This window comes from Rhinolophus sinicus, chromosome 14, assembly GCF_057876585.1.
Source record: "Rhinolophus sinicus isolate RSI-liver-muscle chromosome 14, RSI-T2T, whole genome shotgun sequence".
In the NCBI taxonomy this organism is placed as follows: Eukaryota; Metazoa; Chordata; class Mammalia; order Chiroptera; family Rhinolophidae; genus Rhinolophus; species Rhinolophus sinicus.
In genome coordinates, this window is record NC_142514.1 from 92,322,073 (window position 1) to 92,340,424 (window position 18,352).

Here is an 18,352-nt window from a genome sequence, read left to right on the forward strand (position 1 = left end):
TCTTGTTTCTCATATGGTTGTGAATAGTATTTTAGAATAGAGTGAATGAATAAGCAAACAAATAAGTGAACAAATATATTTTTCGATCACAGTAGAAGCTACCTGAATTTGACCTGCTTGGAGGTATTGCTACACAATCCATTTGGAGAGACTGCATTCTCTTCACCATTTCCTTTTGGTCAGGATTCTCTTTCTATAATAAAGAGCATAGATACACACTTTAGTAAACAGCAGAAACAGCTCCAGAAAATTATTACAAGAAGAATGAATCTTTTCAGAAGGTAGACATTTCATATAGCTCTTACAAGCCCTAACTATTTTTTTAAAGTAAAACATTTTTCCCAAATAGCCAAACAATCTTTAAAAAGAAGAACAAGTTGGAGGGCCCACACTTCTGATTTCAAAACTCACTACAAAGCTACAGTAATCAAAACAGTATGGTGTGGCCTAAGGATACACATATAGACCAATGAAACATAACAGAGAACCTAGAAATGAACCTTTGCATAAATGGTCAATTGTTTTTCGACAAGAGTGCCAAGACCATTCAATGGTGGTACACTGAATTTCCACATGTAAAAGAATGAAGTTAGAGCCATACCTTTCAACATATACAAAAATTAACTCAAAACAGATCAAAGACTTAAACTTAAGAGGTAAAACTATATAACTATTAGAAGAAAACATTGGGGGAAGCTTCAAGACATTGGATTTGGACATTGGCACCAAAAGCATAGGCAACAAAATAAAAGTAAACTGGCCTACATCAAAATTAAAACCTTCGGTGTATCAAAGGACACTATCAAGAGAGTGAAAAGACAACCCATTGACAAAAGGGAAAAAAATATTAACAAATCATATATATCTAATAAGGGATGAATACCCTGATTATATAAAGAATTTTTACAATTCAACAACAAAAACAACCCAATTCAAAAATGGGCAAAGGACTTAAACAGACACTTCTCCAAAGAAGATATACAAATGGCCAATAAATACATGAAAAGATGCTTAACTTCATTAGCCATTAGGAAATGCAAATCAAACCCACCATAAGATATATATACCACTTCACACTCATTAGAATGGCTATTATTAGGAAAAAAAAAAAAAAACCCAGAAAATGAAGTGTTGGTGAGAACAGAAAAACTGGAACCCTTGAGCATTGATGGTGGGAATATAAAATGGTGTAGCCATTATGGAAAACAGTTTGATGGTTCCTCAAAAAGTTAAACATAGAATTATCATACAATCCAACAATCCCACTGCTGGGTATATACCTAAAAGAACTGAAAACAGGGACTCAAAAAGGTAACTTCTATACCAATGTTCATTGGTATACAGAATTATTAGTTATAGATAAAAGGTGGAAGCAAGCCAAGTATCCACCAACAGCTGAATGAATAATCAAAGTGTGATATATACATACAATGGAATATTATTTATCCTTAAAGAGGGATAAAGTTCTGATACATGCTACAAAATGGATGAACCTTGAAAACATGCTAAATGAAATATGCTAAATGCAAAATGACAAATGATGTACGATCCCACGTCTATGATGTACCTAGAATAGGCAAATTCATAGAGACAGAAAGTAGAATAGAGGTTGCCATGGGCTGGGGAGAGAAAGGAAAGGATAGTTGTTGTTTAATGGGTACAAAGTTTCTGTTTTGGATTAAAAAAGATGGAAATAGATACTGGCAATGGTTGCACAAAAATGTAAATGTACTTAATGCCACTGAATTTTACACTTAAAAATGGTTGAGATGGTAAATTTTATATTATGTATCTTTTACCACAATAATAATAATAAAAAGTTTTTCACCTATAAAAGTAATACTACTCATTATAAAAAATATAGAAAATGTAGGGAATTTATTTTAAAAGAAACATACACATAGTGCCTTTATTCAAAGGAAAAAAATTAACATTTTGGTATTTTCTTTAAGTTTTTTTTCCTAGTCATATTTGCATTTTGCTCCCAACAGATTGCCTGCTACATAGGTGGTCAAAAATATTCACTGAATGAACATATGAGTGATTTGGGGGAGAGTGACAGGATATTAATTATGTACATAGTTTGTAGCATTTTGTATATTGCTTTTTATTTAACATGATAAGCATTTTTAAGCTATTTTAATTTTATAAAAGCAATTGTTTTCTTTTCATAGTTATTTTTTATTACACAAAATATATAAGTACAAATTCCTTTTAAAAGACTCAAACTGTGCAGAATCATACAGAGGAATACTGTGAAGTTGTTCCTTCCAACTCGCACTCTTTCATTCCTTAGAGGTAATCTTTATCCAGAGGATGTTGTGCATCCTTTTAGTCTCTCTAGGTATTTGCATATATATTCTGGAAGTATACAAATGTGCATATATTTTAAGATCAAAAGGATCACAGTCTAAGTATTGTTTTGACTTAATTTCTCACTAATAGGTTTTGAAAATCTTTCCATATCATTGTATGTTAGTTTCTACCTCTTTTAAATGGCTATACAGCATTCTGTAGTTTCGATGATTCATTGTTTAGTGTATCTAAATAATGGGTCATAAATAAATTGGGTCATTTCCAATCTTTTATACTCAAAAACTAAGATGCAAAGAACTTCTGAAGCTAAATCTTTGAGGATATATGTGAGTAGGATCAATTACTAAAGAGTAGAATTGCTGCAAACGTTACGCTTCTAAAACTTTGATAGATGCATCATCTTTCAATAAACTTCAAAAATTCACACTCTTAACCAATACTGCATTAGACTCCCTGTTACTCTGCATTTTCACCAAAACTTGATATTACCAATCTTTCAAAACATTGTGAATCTAACAGATGAAAAATTATAATCAATTCACTTTGCTTTTCTGTGTTAATGCGGCCAAATATCTTTTCCAACCTTCACTGTCTATTGATTGATTCATTGTGTTCATATTTTATTCAGTATTTTCAAACCTATATTAAGTGAGACTGGTCTATAATTTTCCTTTCTTTTATCTTCTTTTTCAGGTTTGGGAATCGAGGTTATGCTAGTTTCATAAAATGACTGGGAGAGTTACCTATTCTCCATTATCTGGACAAATTTTTATAAGATTGGGATAATTTATTCCCTGAATATTTAGTAGAAATCACTGATGAAGCTATCTGTGAAATTTTCTTTGTGGGAAGAATTTTCATCGCTAATCCAATCTCTTTTAATGGTTATAGGAATATTCAGGTTTTTAAACTCTGAGTCAGTTTTGCTAAGTTATATTTTCTAGAAATTTGCCATTTTATCCAAATTTTAAGAATTAGCAAATACTTGTTCACAATATCCTCTTAATACCATTTTGATGTCTATAGGAGCTGTAGTGATGCCTCTTAATTATTTCAGTCTCTGTTTTTCTTGATCAGTCTTAGTTGATTTTATTAGCCTTTCCAAAGAACCAACATTTAACTTTTTGATCCTCTATTAACTGTTTTCTATGTCACTAATTTATGCTCTTCTCTTATTATTTACTGCTTTCTATTTGCTCTAGATTTATTTTGCTATCTTCTCCAGATGAATGCTTGGCTAATTCATTTTCAGCTTTGTGTGTGTGTGTGTGTGTGTGTGTGTGTGTGTGTGTGTGTGTAGGTACCTACACACACACACACACACACACACACACACGAATGACTATACTTTACTAGTATTTCTTTGCAAAGGGCATTCTATACATTTTAATATGTGGTGTTTTTGTTAGCCTTCAGTTCCAAATATTTTCTAAATTCCATTATTATTAGTTTTTTTACCTAAAGGATATTGAAAAGTATATTTCTTAACTTCTAACCACATGGGATTTTCTAATTATCTGTTAAGATTAATTTCTAGCATAACTGAAATGTAGTCAGGGAACGTTCTTTATATGATTATAATCCTTCAAATTGATTGAGACTTGTTTTATTTCCCAGTACATCGTCAACTTTTGAAAATGTTCTATATGTTCTTGAAAAGCCTTTAAAGGTAAGTATTCTGCAGTTATTAGGTGCAGTGTTTTATATATTTCCATTAGGTCAAATGTGTTAATTATGTTCTTGAAATTTTCTATATCCTTACTGGTTTTATCAATTAAAAACAAATTTGTATTAAAATCTCCAACTATGATTGTGGATTTGTCTGTATTTTTTCTTTGAGTTCTGTCAATTTTTGCTTTGTACATTCTGAGGCCATGTTGTTATCGGCATATACATATTTAAAGCTATTATTATCATCCTTATGAATTGAACCTTTTGTCATTATGAAATATTACTGATTATTATGGTAATGCTTTTTTGTCTTAGTGACTATCTTTAATGATGTCCTTTTGATTGCTTTCTTCGTTTGTATTAGAGATCTTTTTTTTTAAGATTTTATTGGGGAAGGGGAACAGGACTTTATTGGGGAACAGTGTGTACTCCCAGTGCTTTTTCCAAGTCAAGTTGTTGTCCTTTCAATTTTAGTTGTGGAAGGCGCAGCTCAGCTCCAGGTCTAGTTGCCACTGTTAGTTGCAGGGGGCGCAGCCCACCATCCCTTGTAGGAGTCGAGGAATCGAACTGGCAACTTTGTGATTGAGAGCCCACTGACCCATGTGGGAATCGAACCAGCATTAGGAGCACAGAGCTCCAACTGCCTGAGCCACCGGGCCGGATTGATATCTTTTATAGTGTAAAAGTCTGGCAATTCTTGACTGTCTAATTTCTTTTCCTTTTTTTTTGTACTTTAAAATTTCTGTTTGCCTGATTGTTTTATTTACTGTAGTTTCACTTTCATAATTCTAGCAGTATGTTGCTGTAAGACTTATGACAGTAGCTTGTTTCCTGAGTGTATATGTAGGGAAAGTCTGTTTCTCTTTCTTGGTTAGTAACAGTCTTTGACACAACTCTCTGACCCCAAATAGTACTCACTGCTTCAGCCCATGGCATATGCTGCTCCCATTTGTTGCTTAGGGAATTAGGGGGAGGAGCTAACTTTTATAACTGGCACAACTGTGGATTCCAAATGACTCTCCCTGTCAATATCCTACGTGACCATGCTGTTTCTTTTGTACATTGAGTCAAAACTTGCTTCTCCAGTACTCCTTCTTCAGCATTATGTTTTGGGTTACTTTTCTTTTTCTGTTACATGGCTCAGAAAATATAATTCTGTCGGCTTTCTATCTTTTAAGAATTCCTCAAAATGACTGATTCACCTAGAATACTTTCCATTCTATTCCAGAAAAGTTGTGCTTTTGTTTTCATATTGCTATGTATATTTTCTCTCATTTCATTAGTTTTGAAGGAGGAATAGGTCCAGTATGGCAAGTTGATGATATCTGCATAAACTTGCTAATTTTGTTTTATGTGATTACCAAGGTCGCTTACCTCAAATCTCCGTAACAAATTATATTGCTATGTTTTTCATAATTGAAAATATATATGCTTTGATATGTTAACATTTTTAGCATCTGCTATATTACCTACCTTTAAACTCTTCACATCCTCTTCTACATTTGCTTCTAAATGACTTAAATAAAAAGGCCTAAATTTGTCTTCAATACCTATATAAGAAAAATAGTGCTTTAAATTTCTTAGATATTTTCTAAAATAACATTAAAATATTAATACTCTATTACCTTTAAATTACTTACCTTTATCTGTGGACAAAGCAGTAAAATAAAAATTTGATTGCTAATTCATTGACTTTCATGAAAAGACTAACAAGATTATTAACTAGGTAGCCAGAACATGGAAGAGGACAACACTGTAAACTACGGGCTCCTGCCTAATAGCATGTAGTTTTCCTGGCTGCATCACAAAGCCTTTCTAATGTGAGTTAATCTCCAAGTGAACAAGAATGGCTGGACTCTTTGTTTCTCTCCCTCTGACATCAGATTTATTATAGGATGGAATACTTAGAATAAGGATTTGGTATACAGAGTTAGAACTGCTGGCCTTAAAAGGACAAGGCAACTTCCACTTTCGGGAAGATAGAATAGATGTATTTTTCTGTATTTCTCTCACTATGTACAATAAGAACCCCTAGATATTACATATAAAAGAAATATAATGAGACTCTGAAAGGAGGCAAGACAAAGGCAGACCAGCTCGGGACTTTGGGATCTGAGGAAAGACATGGCAGTGAGTTCACTGGGTTTTCTTTTTGTCTCATAGATCCCAGACTTAGACCCAAAGAAGCTGGCAACCCAACAACAACAACAACAACAAAAAACAACTACAACCTGCTCTTTCTAGCCAAAGAACTAAGCAAGGAGCAGGCTAGCACAACAAAAACCCTTTAGTCAATAACCACTCTCCAGCCAAATGACATAGAAAAAACTGTTGCTCCACCCCCAGCACTACCAAAAGGCTGAGTATAAGCATAGACTTCCAATCTCACCAGACAGTAACAGGGTGCCCCACACCCCACAGGGTAATGTCAGAGAGGGCCAGATAGGAAGCCAGGACTTCTCTTCCTCCCAGATGGCAATGAGTCCCTCCACTCCTGTGGTGTCAGTGGACTACAAGGGCAGATTGGACTTGCAACCTCACTTTGCAGTAACAAAATGTCCCTTTGTCATCCCAATGGTGATGTGTCAGAAGAGGCCTACCTAGTGCAGTGTCAGGATTTTCACCTCCAATGCAGTGTCCATGGAGACCATATGGACTCCACTGGAACTTCTCCTTCCGAGCAGTAGTAACAAGGAGCCCCCTGCACCTCAGGCATCAACAGGGACAAGAGGGAAACCTGGACTTCCTTCAACCTGGCACTAACAAGGTGTCAAAACCATTCCACTGCCAAAACCATATCAGATAGAGCCACCTATAAGAGGAGGTTTAAAGAAGATCTAGAATCTCTTAACTTGGTTAAAAAAGGTACAAGTTTCAATAGAAAAATCACTCATCATACTAAGAACCAGGAAGATCTCAAACAATGAAGAAACGACAATCAATACATGCCAACACAGAGATGACAGAGATGTTAGAATTACCTGACAAAGATATTTAAACAGCCATGATAAAAATGCTTCAATAATCAATTATGAATAAGGTTGAAACAAATGGAAAAAAAAAAAAAATAGAAAGACTCAACAAAGAAACAGAAGATATAAAAGAGATTTCAATGAAATTTTAAAACTGAAAAATACAATAAACTAAAATAAAAAGTTGAGAGGATGAGCTCAACAGTAGAATGGAGGGGACAGAGGAATGTTGGTGAAGTGAAAGACAGAACTATAGAAATGACCTATTCTGATCCAGAGAGAGAAATAAATTGAGAAAAAAATGACATGTGAGACTATAACAAAATATCTAGCATTTCTGTCATCAGAATTTCAGAAGGAAAGGAAAAAGAGAGTAAGGCTGAAAAAGTACTCTACGAAATAATGGCTGAAAGCTTCCCAAATTTGACAAGGGACACAAACTTACAGATTCAAAAAGCTGAGCAAAACTCAAACAGAACAAACCCAAAGAAATCCATAACAAGACAAATAATAATTAAACCTCTGAAAAATAAAGACAAAGAAAAAAATCTTGAAAGCAGCCAGGGAAAACTAATACCTATCAGGGAAAAAAAAAAAAAAAAAATTAGAATGACAGAGGATTTCTCACCTGAAACCACAGATGTCAAAGGAAGTGGCATAATATTTTTTTAAGAGCTGAAAGAAAAGAATATCAACTCAGAATCCTACACCCAGCAAAATTATACTTCAGGAATGAAGGGGAGATCAAGAGATTCTCAAATGAAGACATACTTAGAGAATTTGTCCCCAGCAGACACATAATAAGAGAACAGCTAAAGGAAGTTCTCTAAACAACAACAACAAAATGATCATAGAAGACACCTTTGAATGTCTGGGAGAAAGAAAGAAAATGTGGTATGATAAAAAAATAAATGTTTGGTCTTTTCCCCAGGTTTGGATGGCTCTGGGCAGAGAGCTCCCCAAATCCCTGGAATCTCCTAAATGATAAGAATGTCTTTTGTATGCTAATGATATGGCTTCTGGCTGGAGGAGTTGGAAGTGAGGGAGGCTAGATAGCTTCAAACTGGAAGCTAGTTACTAGAAACGCTTAGCCAGGATTACAGGGTTGGATCTTTCAGTAACACCCCTAACTGCCAGGGAGGGGAAAGGGACTGGGGAGGGCTCTGTGGCATCCCTCTCCACCAATACATTGCTTTATGCATCTCTTCCATTTGACTGTGCCTGTGTTGTATCCTTTATAATACACCAGTAAATGCAAGTAAAATGTTTTCCTCAGTTCTGTGAGATGTTCCGGTGAATTATCAAAACTAAAGTGGTGTTGTGAGATTCCCTGAATTTGTGTTCAGCTGTGCAGAAGTGTGGGTTGCCAGGGGACCATATTTGCATCTGATGTCTGAAATGGGGATAATCTTGCTGCAGGACTAAGCCCTTAAACCTGTGGAGTCTGACAATAACTCTGGGTAGTTAGTGTAAGAATTCAACTGAATTCTAGGACACCCAGTTAGTTAAACATTTAGTATCAGAAGTAGTATTAGAAAAAAGACACCACAATACAGCAATCAAAAATATAGGTAAATACAATAGGCTTTCTTAAGCAAAAGTGTAACATTGTCTGACGTATTCTAAGTGTACGTAGAGGAAATATTTAAGGCAATTATATAAAAAAAGAAGTTAAAGAGAAGTAATGAGAGTAGACTTTTTATACTTCACTCAAACTGGTAAAATAATGACATCAGTAGACTGTGATTAATTATATATAGATTATGTAACACCTACAGCATCCATTAGAAACACTATATTTAAAAATACTATAGATAAGTCAAAATGTAATTTTAAAAAGTATTCAAGAACCCACAGGAAGGCAGGAAAAAGAAAACAGAAATGAAAAACAGAAAGAACAAACAAAAAAATTAAATGGCAGACATGAGCCCTAACATATCAATAATTGCATTAAATATAAATGATCTAAAAACACTAATCAAAAGACAGAGATTGGAAGTATAGATTATTTTTTAAAAAATGACCCAACAATATGCTGTTAAAAGAAACTCACATCACATATGATTATAGGCAGCTTAATATAAAAAGATGAGAATAGATGTATCACATAAACATTAATAAAAGGAAAGCAGGGTGGCTCTATTAACATCCAATAAATAGACTTCAGAGCAAAAAAGATTACTAGAGACAGAAAAGGATATTTATGTATGATAAAAGGATCACTCCATCAAGACATAGCAATCCAAACGTATATGTACCCAACAACAGAGATACAAAATATATAAAACTAAAGATGATAGATTTAAAAGCAGAAACAGATAAATTCACAATTAGAGTTGGATATTTGATCACCCCTCTCAAACAACTGAAAAAACACAGAAAATCAGTGAAGATATAGAAGAACTCAACAACACTATCAACTAACAGGAGCTAATTGAGATGTATAAAATACTCTACAAACAATAGCTGAATACCCATTCTTTTCAAGTGCCCACAGAGCATATACCGAGATACACTATATCCAAGGCCATAAAATAAACCTCAACAACTTTTTTATTAGTTTCAGGTGTACAGACCAATATAATAGTTAGACATTTACACCCCTCACACAGTGATAACCGCCCCCAATCTCTATTACCCTCTAACAGCGTATATAGCTGTTACTATATCACTGACTATAACCTCAACAATTTTTAAAGAACTGAAACATACAGAATGTGTTTTCTAACTACAATGAAGTCAATAATGGAAAGATAACAGGAAAATCTCCAAATTCTTGGAAACTAAACAACACACTTTAAAATAATGTATAGATCAAAGAGAAAGTCTCAAGGAAAATTAAAAAATTGCATTGAAGTGATTGAAAAGACAATATATCAAAATTAATGGGACACAACTAAAGCAGGGCTGAGAAGGGAATTTATGGCATCAAACCCACCATTAGAAAAGAGAAAAGGTCTCAAATCAAAATCAGTAATCTAAGTTCCCACTTCAAGAACCTAGAAAAACACAAACAAAAATCAAGTAGAAGAAAGGAAATAAACAGGAATCAATGAAATAAAAAACATTTTTTAAAAACCCAGAAAATTAAAGCTGGTTCTCTGAAAAGATCAATAAAATTGATAAAGCTCTAAGAGGACTGACAAAGAAAAACAGAAGACACAGATTACTAGTATCAGAAATGAAACAGGGGCTATCACTACAGACACTGCAGATATCTAAAGCATAATAAAGGACACTACAAACAACTTTACACACATAAATTTGACAACTTAGATGAAATACACCATTTCCTCAAAAACTACATACTACCACAACCTCTCTGATATAAAAAAAATCATCTGAATGGACTTATAATCATTAAGGAAATTGACTTCATAATTTTAAAACACCTCCCAAAAAATTTCCAGGCCCATATGATTTCATGGTAGAATTCTACCAAACTTATAAAGAATAAATACCAGTTATATACATTTCTTCCAGAAACAGAAAAAACACTTTTCAATTTATTTTATGAAGCCAATATTGACCCTGACATCAAAACCAAACAAAGATAATTCAGAAAACAGAAAGCTATGGACCAATACCCTCATGATTATACATGCAAAAAGTCTTAAAAATATTACCAAATGCAATTCAGCAATCAATAAAAAGGATTATACACCATGACCAAATAAGTTTTCTTTCTGGGGTTTGGAATTCAAAAATCAGCTTCTGGTCAAGATGGCAGAGTAGACAAATGCTGTGCTTGCCTCCTCTTCTAACCACATCAAAATTACAACTAACCTATGTAACAACCACCATTGAGAACAGCCTGAAGTCTAGCAGAACAGAAGTCCTATATCTAAGGATATACAGAAGAGCCACATCGAGACTGGCAAGAGGGCAGACTCGGATTGGGCTGGTCCCACATCCACATGTAGCAGTTAAAAATTGGGAAGGCTATCTTAGCTGTGGAGGTTCCCCCCAGAGCAGTGAGAGGTCCCAGCCCTACACCAGGTTCCCCAGCCTAGGGTTCCAGTGCCGGGACAAGAAGTCCCCATAACTTCTGGCCATGAGAACCAGTGGAGGTTGTGCCTGAGTGACACAGAGGGCTGCTGGTGTTCTAGGCATTCGCCTTAAAGGGCCCAAGTATGGACTTACTCACTGATGGACTCCCTTGCTCTGAGCTCCAGCACGGGGGCAGCAGCTCAAAAGGTATCAGGGACATATGGGGAGGAATTGAATTGTCTGGCTTCAGAAAGAGGGCTGGAGGGGCAGCTTTCTCCCAGACAGTGTTGGCAAAAGCTACTGCCCCTTTGTTGAGCCCTCCCACTACCCACCCTGCATGCATAGGCGGCTGCCATATCTGAGTCTCCATCAACCTGGCTAACACCATTTTCCCTGCCCTGGTGATTTCCTGACATTTCACCCTACCCAACTTGCGGGCCCACCCAAGACGCTTCCAGTAGCTTTTCCATACAAATGGCCTGCCTTGGCTCATGCTGTAGACTTTTCCTAACATCTCTCAAACATTCACAATTCCTAAACAAGCAGCATCTGGCCCCATACCTCTTGCTAAGCACAGCACAAGCAGTAGCCGGCCTTGCTTCACAGCTTAGCCTCTCCCAGGTACCTCCAAGCCCAGTATAGGTGGCAACCAACTGCAGGCCGCTTTGTAGCTCATACTAAGTGGCCCTTGGCAGGATACAGGCAGCAACTGAACATGGCCTGCAATAGAGCCCATCCCAAGAGGCCCCAGAACCAACATGCCTGGTGGCCAGCTTCAGACTACACCAGAGCACCACTCAACCAACTCCACAAACAACATACCCAAAGGGCAGACTGAGTACCACCAGAGACCTGCTAAAGTGAGTCCTGCTCCGAGGGCCAGCCCCTGTACAACACCTCCTCCACTGTAGTCACGGCCACTCCTTATAACCAATTAGCCCAAGGGTCAGTCCCTCCCACTGACGTGCAAACAGCAACCAAGGCTCAACTACAACAGGAAGGCACATACAACCCACACAATGGACATACTGGAGCACCCTGCTCAGGTGACCAGACAGACTGTGCCACTGGGCTCCACAGCACATCTTGTACATAAGTCCACTCTACTAAGATCAGGAGACACAGTAGCTCTACTTAATATATCGAAACAAACACAGGAAGGCAGCTAAAATGAGGAGGCAAAGAAACATGTCCCAAATAAAAGAATAGAACAAAGCTCTAGAAAAAGAACTAAACAAAATAGAGACAAACAATCAACCAGACACAGAGTTCAACACACTGCTTATAAGGATGCTCAATGATCTCAGGGAGAACTTCAACAAAGAGATAGGAAACATAAAAATGAAGAGAGAAAACATTAAAAAGAACCAGTCAGAAATAAAGAATACAATAACTGAAATGAAGAATACATTAGAGGGAATCAACAGATTAGATAAAGCAGAGGATCGAATCAGTGATTTAGAAGATAAGGTAACAGAAAACATCCAAACAAAGGAGCAAAAACTAAACAGAATCCAAAAAAGTGAGGATAGTTTAAGAGGCCTCTGGGACAACATCAAGCATAACAACATTTGCAGCATAGGGGTACCAGAAGGAGAAGAGAGAGAGAAAGGAATTGAAAACCTAGTTGAAGAAATAACGACTGAAAACTTCCCTAATTTGATAAAGGAAATAAGACATACAAGCACAGAAAGTGCAGAGATTCCCAAACAAGATGAACCCAAAAAGGCCCACACCAAGATACTTCATAATAAAAACGCCAAAGTTTAAAGCCAAAGAGAGAATCTTAAACACAGCAAGATAAATTCAGCTGATTTCTCAACAGAAACTTTGCAGGCCAGAAGGGACTGGCAGGAAATAGTCAAAGTGATAAAAAGCCAGGACCTACGACCAAGATTACTCAACCCAGCAAAGATCATTTGATTCTAAATGATAGAATCAAAGGACAGATAAAGAGATGCCCAGACAAGAAGAAAACCAAAGGAGTCCATAAATACCAAACCAGAATTACAAGGACTCTCAGAGGGACTTCTTTAAGATGGAGAAAAAAAAAAAAGATAAAAAAATATGAATAATAAAATAGCAGGAACTATATATATATATATATATATATATATATATATATATATATATATATATAATCAACAATTACTTTAAATGTAAATGGATTAAATGCTCCAATCAAAAGACAGGGTGGCTGAATGGATAAGAAAACAAGACCTTTAAATATACTGCCTACAAGAAACTCACTTCAGATCGAAAGACACACGTAAAACTGCAAGCAAAGGGACGGGAAAAAGATATCTCATGAAAATGGAAATGAGGAAAAAACAAATCTGGAATAGCAATACTTATGCGAGATAAAACAGACTTTAAAACAAAGGCTATAACAAGAGACAAAGAAGGACCCAGTAATCCCACTTCAGGATATTTATCCAAAGAAACCCAAAATGCTACTTCAAGGGGACGTGTGCATCCATATATTCGTTGCAGCATTATTTACAGTAGCCAAGATGTGGAGGCAGCCTGGGTGTCCACTGATGGATGAATAGATAAAGAGGAGGTGGTATATCTATACAATGGAATATTACTCAGCCATGGATGGGAATGGGTTCTTGCCACCTGTGGCAGCATAGATAGACCTGGAGGATATTGTGTTGAGTGGAGTATGTCAGACTAAGAAAGACAGATGCAATGTGATTTCACTTATGTGTGGAATCTAAAGAACAAAATAAACAAACAAACAAAACAAAAACAAACTCATAGATTCAGAGAACATTTTGATGGTTGCCAGAGGGGATGGGAGTTGTGAGTATAGGTGAAAAAAGGGGAAGGAATTAAGAAGTACAAATTGGTTATTACACAGTAGTCGTGGGGATGTAGGGTATAGCATAAGGAATATAATCAATAATATTGGAGCAACTATGATTGGTGTCAGATGGGTATGAGATTTACTGGGGTGATCACTTAGTAAGTTACATAAATGTGTAATCATTATGTTACACACCTGAAACTAATATAATATTGTATGTCAATTATAATTGAAAAATAAAAAATATTAAAAAAAGAATTCAAAAATCAATTGATATAATCCACCATATTAACAGGTTAAAGAATGAAAATCAGATGACCATATCAATCAACGCTGAAAATGCATTTGACAAAATTCAAAACCCACTTATGATAACTCAGAAAAACAGGAATAGATATGGTGAACCTGCTCAAGTGATAAATATCTACAAAATACCTACAGCTAACATCAAACTTCATGGTGAAAGTCTGAATGCTTCCCCCTAAGATTAACAGCAAGGTAAGTATGTCTGCTCTTCTTGCTCTTATTCAAGATAGTGCTGGAAACTCTAGGCAGTACAATAAAGCAAGAAAAGGAAATAAAAGTCATTCAGATCAGAAAGGAACAAATAAAACTGTCCCTATTTGGAGAGGACGTGAAAATCTAAAAAAATCTCCAAAGAAGATTCGAGAAATCTCCAAGAACTTATATATGAGCTCAACAAGGTCACAGGATACAAGACTAACATACAAAAAAAAATCAACTATATTTCTATACTCTAGATATTAACAAATAGACCTCTAAATTAAAAATACAAACTACTTAGAATTGCTTAAAAAAAAGAAATAAATATATAGGACTACTATGATGAAAACTACACAACACTGATAAAAAAAATCAAAGATCAAATAAATGGACAGACATACCGTGTTCATGGATTCAACAAAGTAATAGTGTCAGTTCTCTCCAAACGGGTATACAGATTCAACACAATTCCTATCAAAATCCTTTAAGATTTTTTTTGTAGAATAGATAAGATTTTTCTAAATTTTATATAGAAAGACAAAGGAACTAGAGTAGCTAACAGAATTTTTTAAATGAAGAAAAAAGTGGGAGGAATCAGTTGACTTAATTTTAAGATTTATTGTATCACTACAGTAATTAAGACTGAATATTGGTAGTAGGATATCTGAATACATAGATCAATGGACCAAAACAGAGAACCCAGAAATAGACTCACACAAATATTCCAACTGATTTCTGACAAAGGAGAAAAACCAATTCAATGGAAGAGAGCTTTTCAAAAAAAAATGTGCTAGAACAAACAGACATTCATAGGCATAAAAATGAACTTCAAATTAAGTCTCACGCTTTATGCAAACGTTAACTCAAAATGGATCATGGTATTTTTCCAATATGATATAAATCAAATAACTAGCAAGAAAGATAAACAAATTTTAGTTCTGTGCTGTTGTTCTTCTGTTAGCAATAAAGAATTTTCCTTCACAATCATAGAAAACAATGGACTTAACATGGACTTAAACGTAAAACTCTAAGGATTTTAGAACAAAACACAGAAGAAAAATCTTTGGGCTCTAACCCTCTAAGTGTTCTTCGACTTGACATTAAAAGCACAATCCATAAAAGGAAAAATTAATGAACTAGACTTTATCAAAATAAAAAACTTTTACTTTGTGAAAGACCCTACTAAAAGAATGAAAAAAACGAAAAACAAAAAACTACAGATTGGGAGAAAATATTAGCAAACCACAAATCAAAAAAATAATGATATATAGAACATATAAAGACCACTCACAATTCAATAGTAAAAAAACAAGCAATCCAATTAGAAAATGGGCAAAAGACATAAAGCAACATTTCACCCAAGAAGATATACAGATGGCAAATAAGCACATGAAAAGATATTCAACATCAATAGTGATTAGAGAAATGCAAATTAAAACCACAATGAGCAATCACTACATGCCTATCAAAATAGCTAAAATAAAAATATGATAACACCAAATGTTAACAAGGATGCAGAGAAACAGGCACTCCTACATTGCTGATGGGAATATATAAAATGATAGAGCCACTCTGGAAAACAGTTTGGCAATTTCTAAAAATAAAAACGAAAATAACCTAAACATGAAACTACCATACCATCTAGCTATTCCACTCCTGGGTCTTTATTCCAGAGAAATCAAGACTTCTATTCACACACACTTAAAAAACAGTAACATGAACATTTACAGCAGCTTTTCCTCCTAATAGCCAAAAACTTAGAACAAACTAGATGTCTTTCAAGGAGTGAGTAAACCAACTGTGGTACATCCATACCATAGAGTGCTTCTCAACAATAAAAAGGAACAAGCCACTGATAGACACAACAACCTGGATGAATCTCCAGAGAATTAGCTGAGTAGGAAAAAGCCAATCCCAAAAGTTTCCCAAAAGGTATTTTATGATTCCATTTATGCAACATTCATGAAATGACAGAATGGTAGAAATGAAGAACAGATTAGTGGTATCCAGAGGTGAGGGAGGGGTGAGGTTATGGAGGCAGGTGGGTGTGGCTATAATAGGGCAACATGAGAGACTCTTGTGGTGACAGAAATGTTCTGTGTTCAAAGGTCTCAATGTCAATATTCTGGTTGTTAGCACTGTACTGTAGTTTGGCCAGATGTATCATTGGGGGAAAAACTAGGTAAAGGGTACCTCTTGTCTCTGGGTTATTTCTCACAGCTGCATGTAAACCCACAATTATCCCAAAATAAGAACTTCAAAAAAAAGTGAAAAAGGCATGAGAAAAGAAGAAACCAAGCCAGAAGATTCAGACTGACTGAGAGAATAAGGAAACAGGCAACGACCTCTAAGTACCCTTCTAAACCTTTGGTTGTAGTGGTAGGTGGGGCTTCATTTGTTTTCTCATAGCAGGATGCCCCAAAGTGCTTTCCTACTGTTTATTTTTTCCTCACCCGATTTTCTTCTTTCCTCTGCCCCTTTCCTCTGATTTTCTTCTTTCCTCTGCCTAGGATCTTAGCAAGATCCTTGGTAACATAGAGGAATGGGAAGAGGTGCAAGCATGTAAATCCATATCGCTTTCCTTCTTCCTCTACTACAAGCCCAATCTGACAAAAATACATTTCCAAAGATGCCAGCTACACAAAGGGAGAGAAAAGAGATAAAAGAAGCTAAGAATCAAGGTCAGTGGAAGCAACCCAAGTTGTATCCATCAACAGATGAGTGGATAAACAAAATGTGGCGTATACATACAGTGAAATACCAGTCAGCAATAAAAAGGAAGGAAATTCTGATACCTGCTACAACATGGATGAACCTTGAGGACATTACACTCAATGAAATAAGCCACGAACAAAAAGACAAATACTGTATGATTCCTCTTATAATGGGGTACCAGAGTAGTCAAATTCAGAGAGACAGAAAGTAGAAAGGAGGTCACCAAGGGCTGGGGGAGAGAAACATGGGGGTGGTGTTGTTTAATGGTCGAGTTTCAGCTGGGAAAGATAAAAATGTTTTGGAGATGGATTGTAGTGCTGGATGCACAACACTATGAATGTATGTGATGCCACTGAATTATACACTTAAAAATGGTTCAAATGGTAACCTATGTGTTATGTATATTTTAACACAATTTTTAAAAAGTTAATTATGAGAAAAGCACACAGAAGAGGGCCTTCAGTGCCTTCATGCTTTGAGGAGGGATGGCATCTTTCATTGAACTAAACATTTAAAGGCTAAAACATGAGTTTGAACTCACAAGTGGAACTCAGTTTTCTTAAGATTCAAAGCCACTTCCTGACATCTTACTAGGAAAATCACCACACAAGTGATTGTACACAGTCACAAAAAACACCCTTACCAGTGAATGTTGGCCGGACTTCTGGATTCGCCTCCCAGCATTCCTTCATGATGCTGATAATCTCCTTAGGGCAGAACTCAATGATGTCCTCCACGTTTGGCCTATTCCCTGATTTAATGCACACTATCAACTGCTGCTCACAGATAGCATCTATAAAGCAAGGGAGCTTAAGTTGAGATTTTCTTTCAGGTCCTGCTCCTCCCAGTGCTCCTCCCTCCTTGGGCAATACCACCAATCTGTCTTTGCCTAGGGTATGCTTTTAGTGTAGCCGCCTCATCCAGCAGGGGCAGAATGGCCCTGTGGCAAGGAGCTGACATCTTCCATTGTAGTAATAATGAAACAAAATTTTAATTTCAGTAGATAAAAAACAGCATTCACAAGAAAGCTGCCTCCTGGTAGAACAAACGGAATATTAATGAGAGTGACTTAGAATATAGCATGATAATTGCCACTCACGAAATAAGTTCGAGGGGTTCTGGTAACACAGCCTTTACTAGAAGGCCAGAGAATGCTTTGTTGGGTCCAGAAAAATAAGCAGGAGTTACCTAGGTAAAAAATGGGGAAGGAGGACTCAGAGAGAATGATTCTGGGCTAGGGAAGCAGAATATAAATAGACTGGAAGTTTCAGAAATCATGACGTATCCCAGAAATTAGTAGTTCAATATAACTGGGCACATTAACTAAGGAAAGAGAGGCAAGGAATAAGGCTAGAGAAAGAAGCAACAGTCA

General features: G+C 35.9%; 1 protein-coding gene across 6 annotated transcripts in view; it reads right to left on the reverse strand.

Moving 5' to 3' along the window:
* Positions 1–18,352, reverse strand: part of RIPK1 (receptor interacting serine/threonine kinase 1) — a 44,131-nt gene that overhangs the window by 5,763 nt on the left and 20,016 nt on the right. For all 6 annotated transcript variants that reach the window (XM_019752383.3, XM_019752384.3, XM_019752385.3 and 3 more), the window contains exons 6-8: positions 17,624–17,773; positions 5,461–5,537; positions 103–193 (exon numbers count right to left, since the gene is read on the reverse strand). In XM_019752383.3, the coding sequence (XP_019607942.3) occupies positions 103–193; positions 5,461–5,537; positions 17,624–17,773 (318 nt within the window). The remainder of the gene's footprint in view (positions 1–102; positions 194–5,460; positions 5,538–17,623; positions 17,774–18,352) is intronic.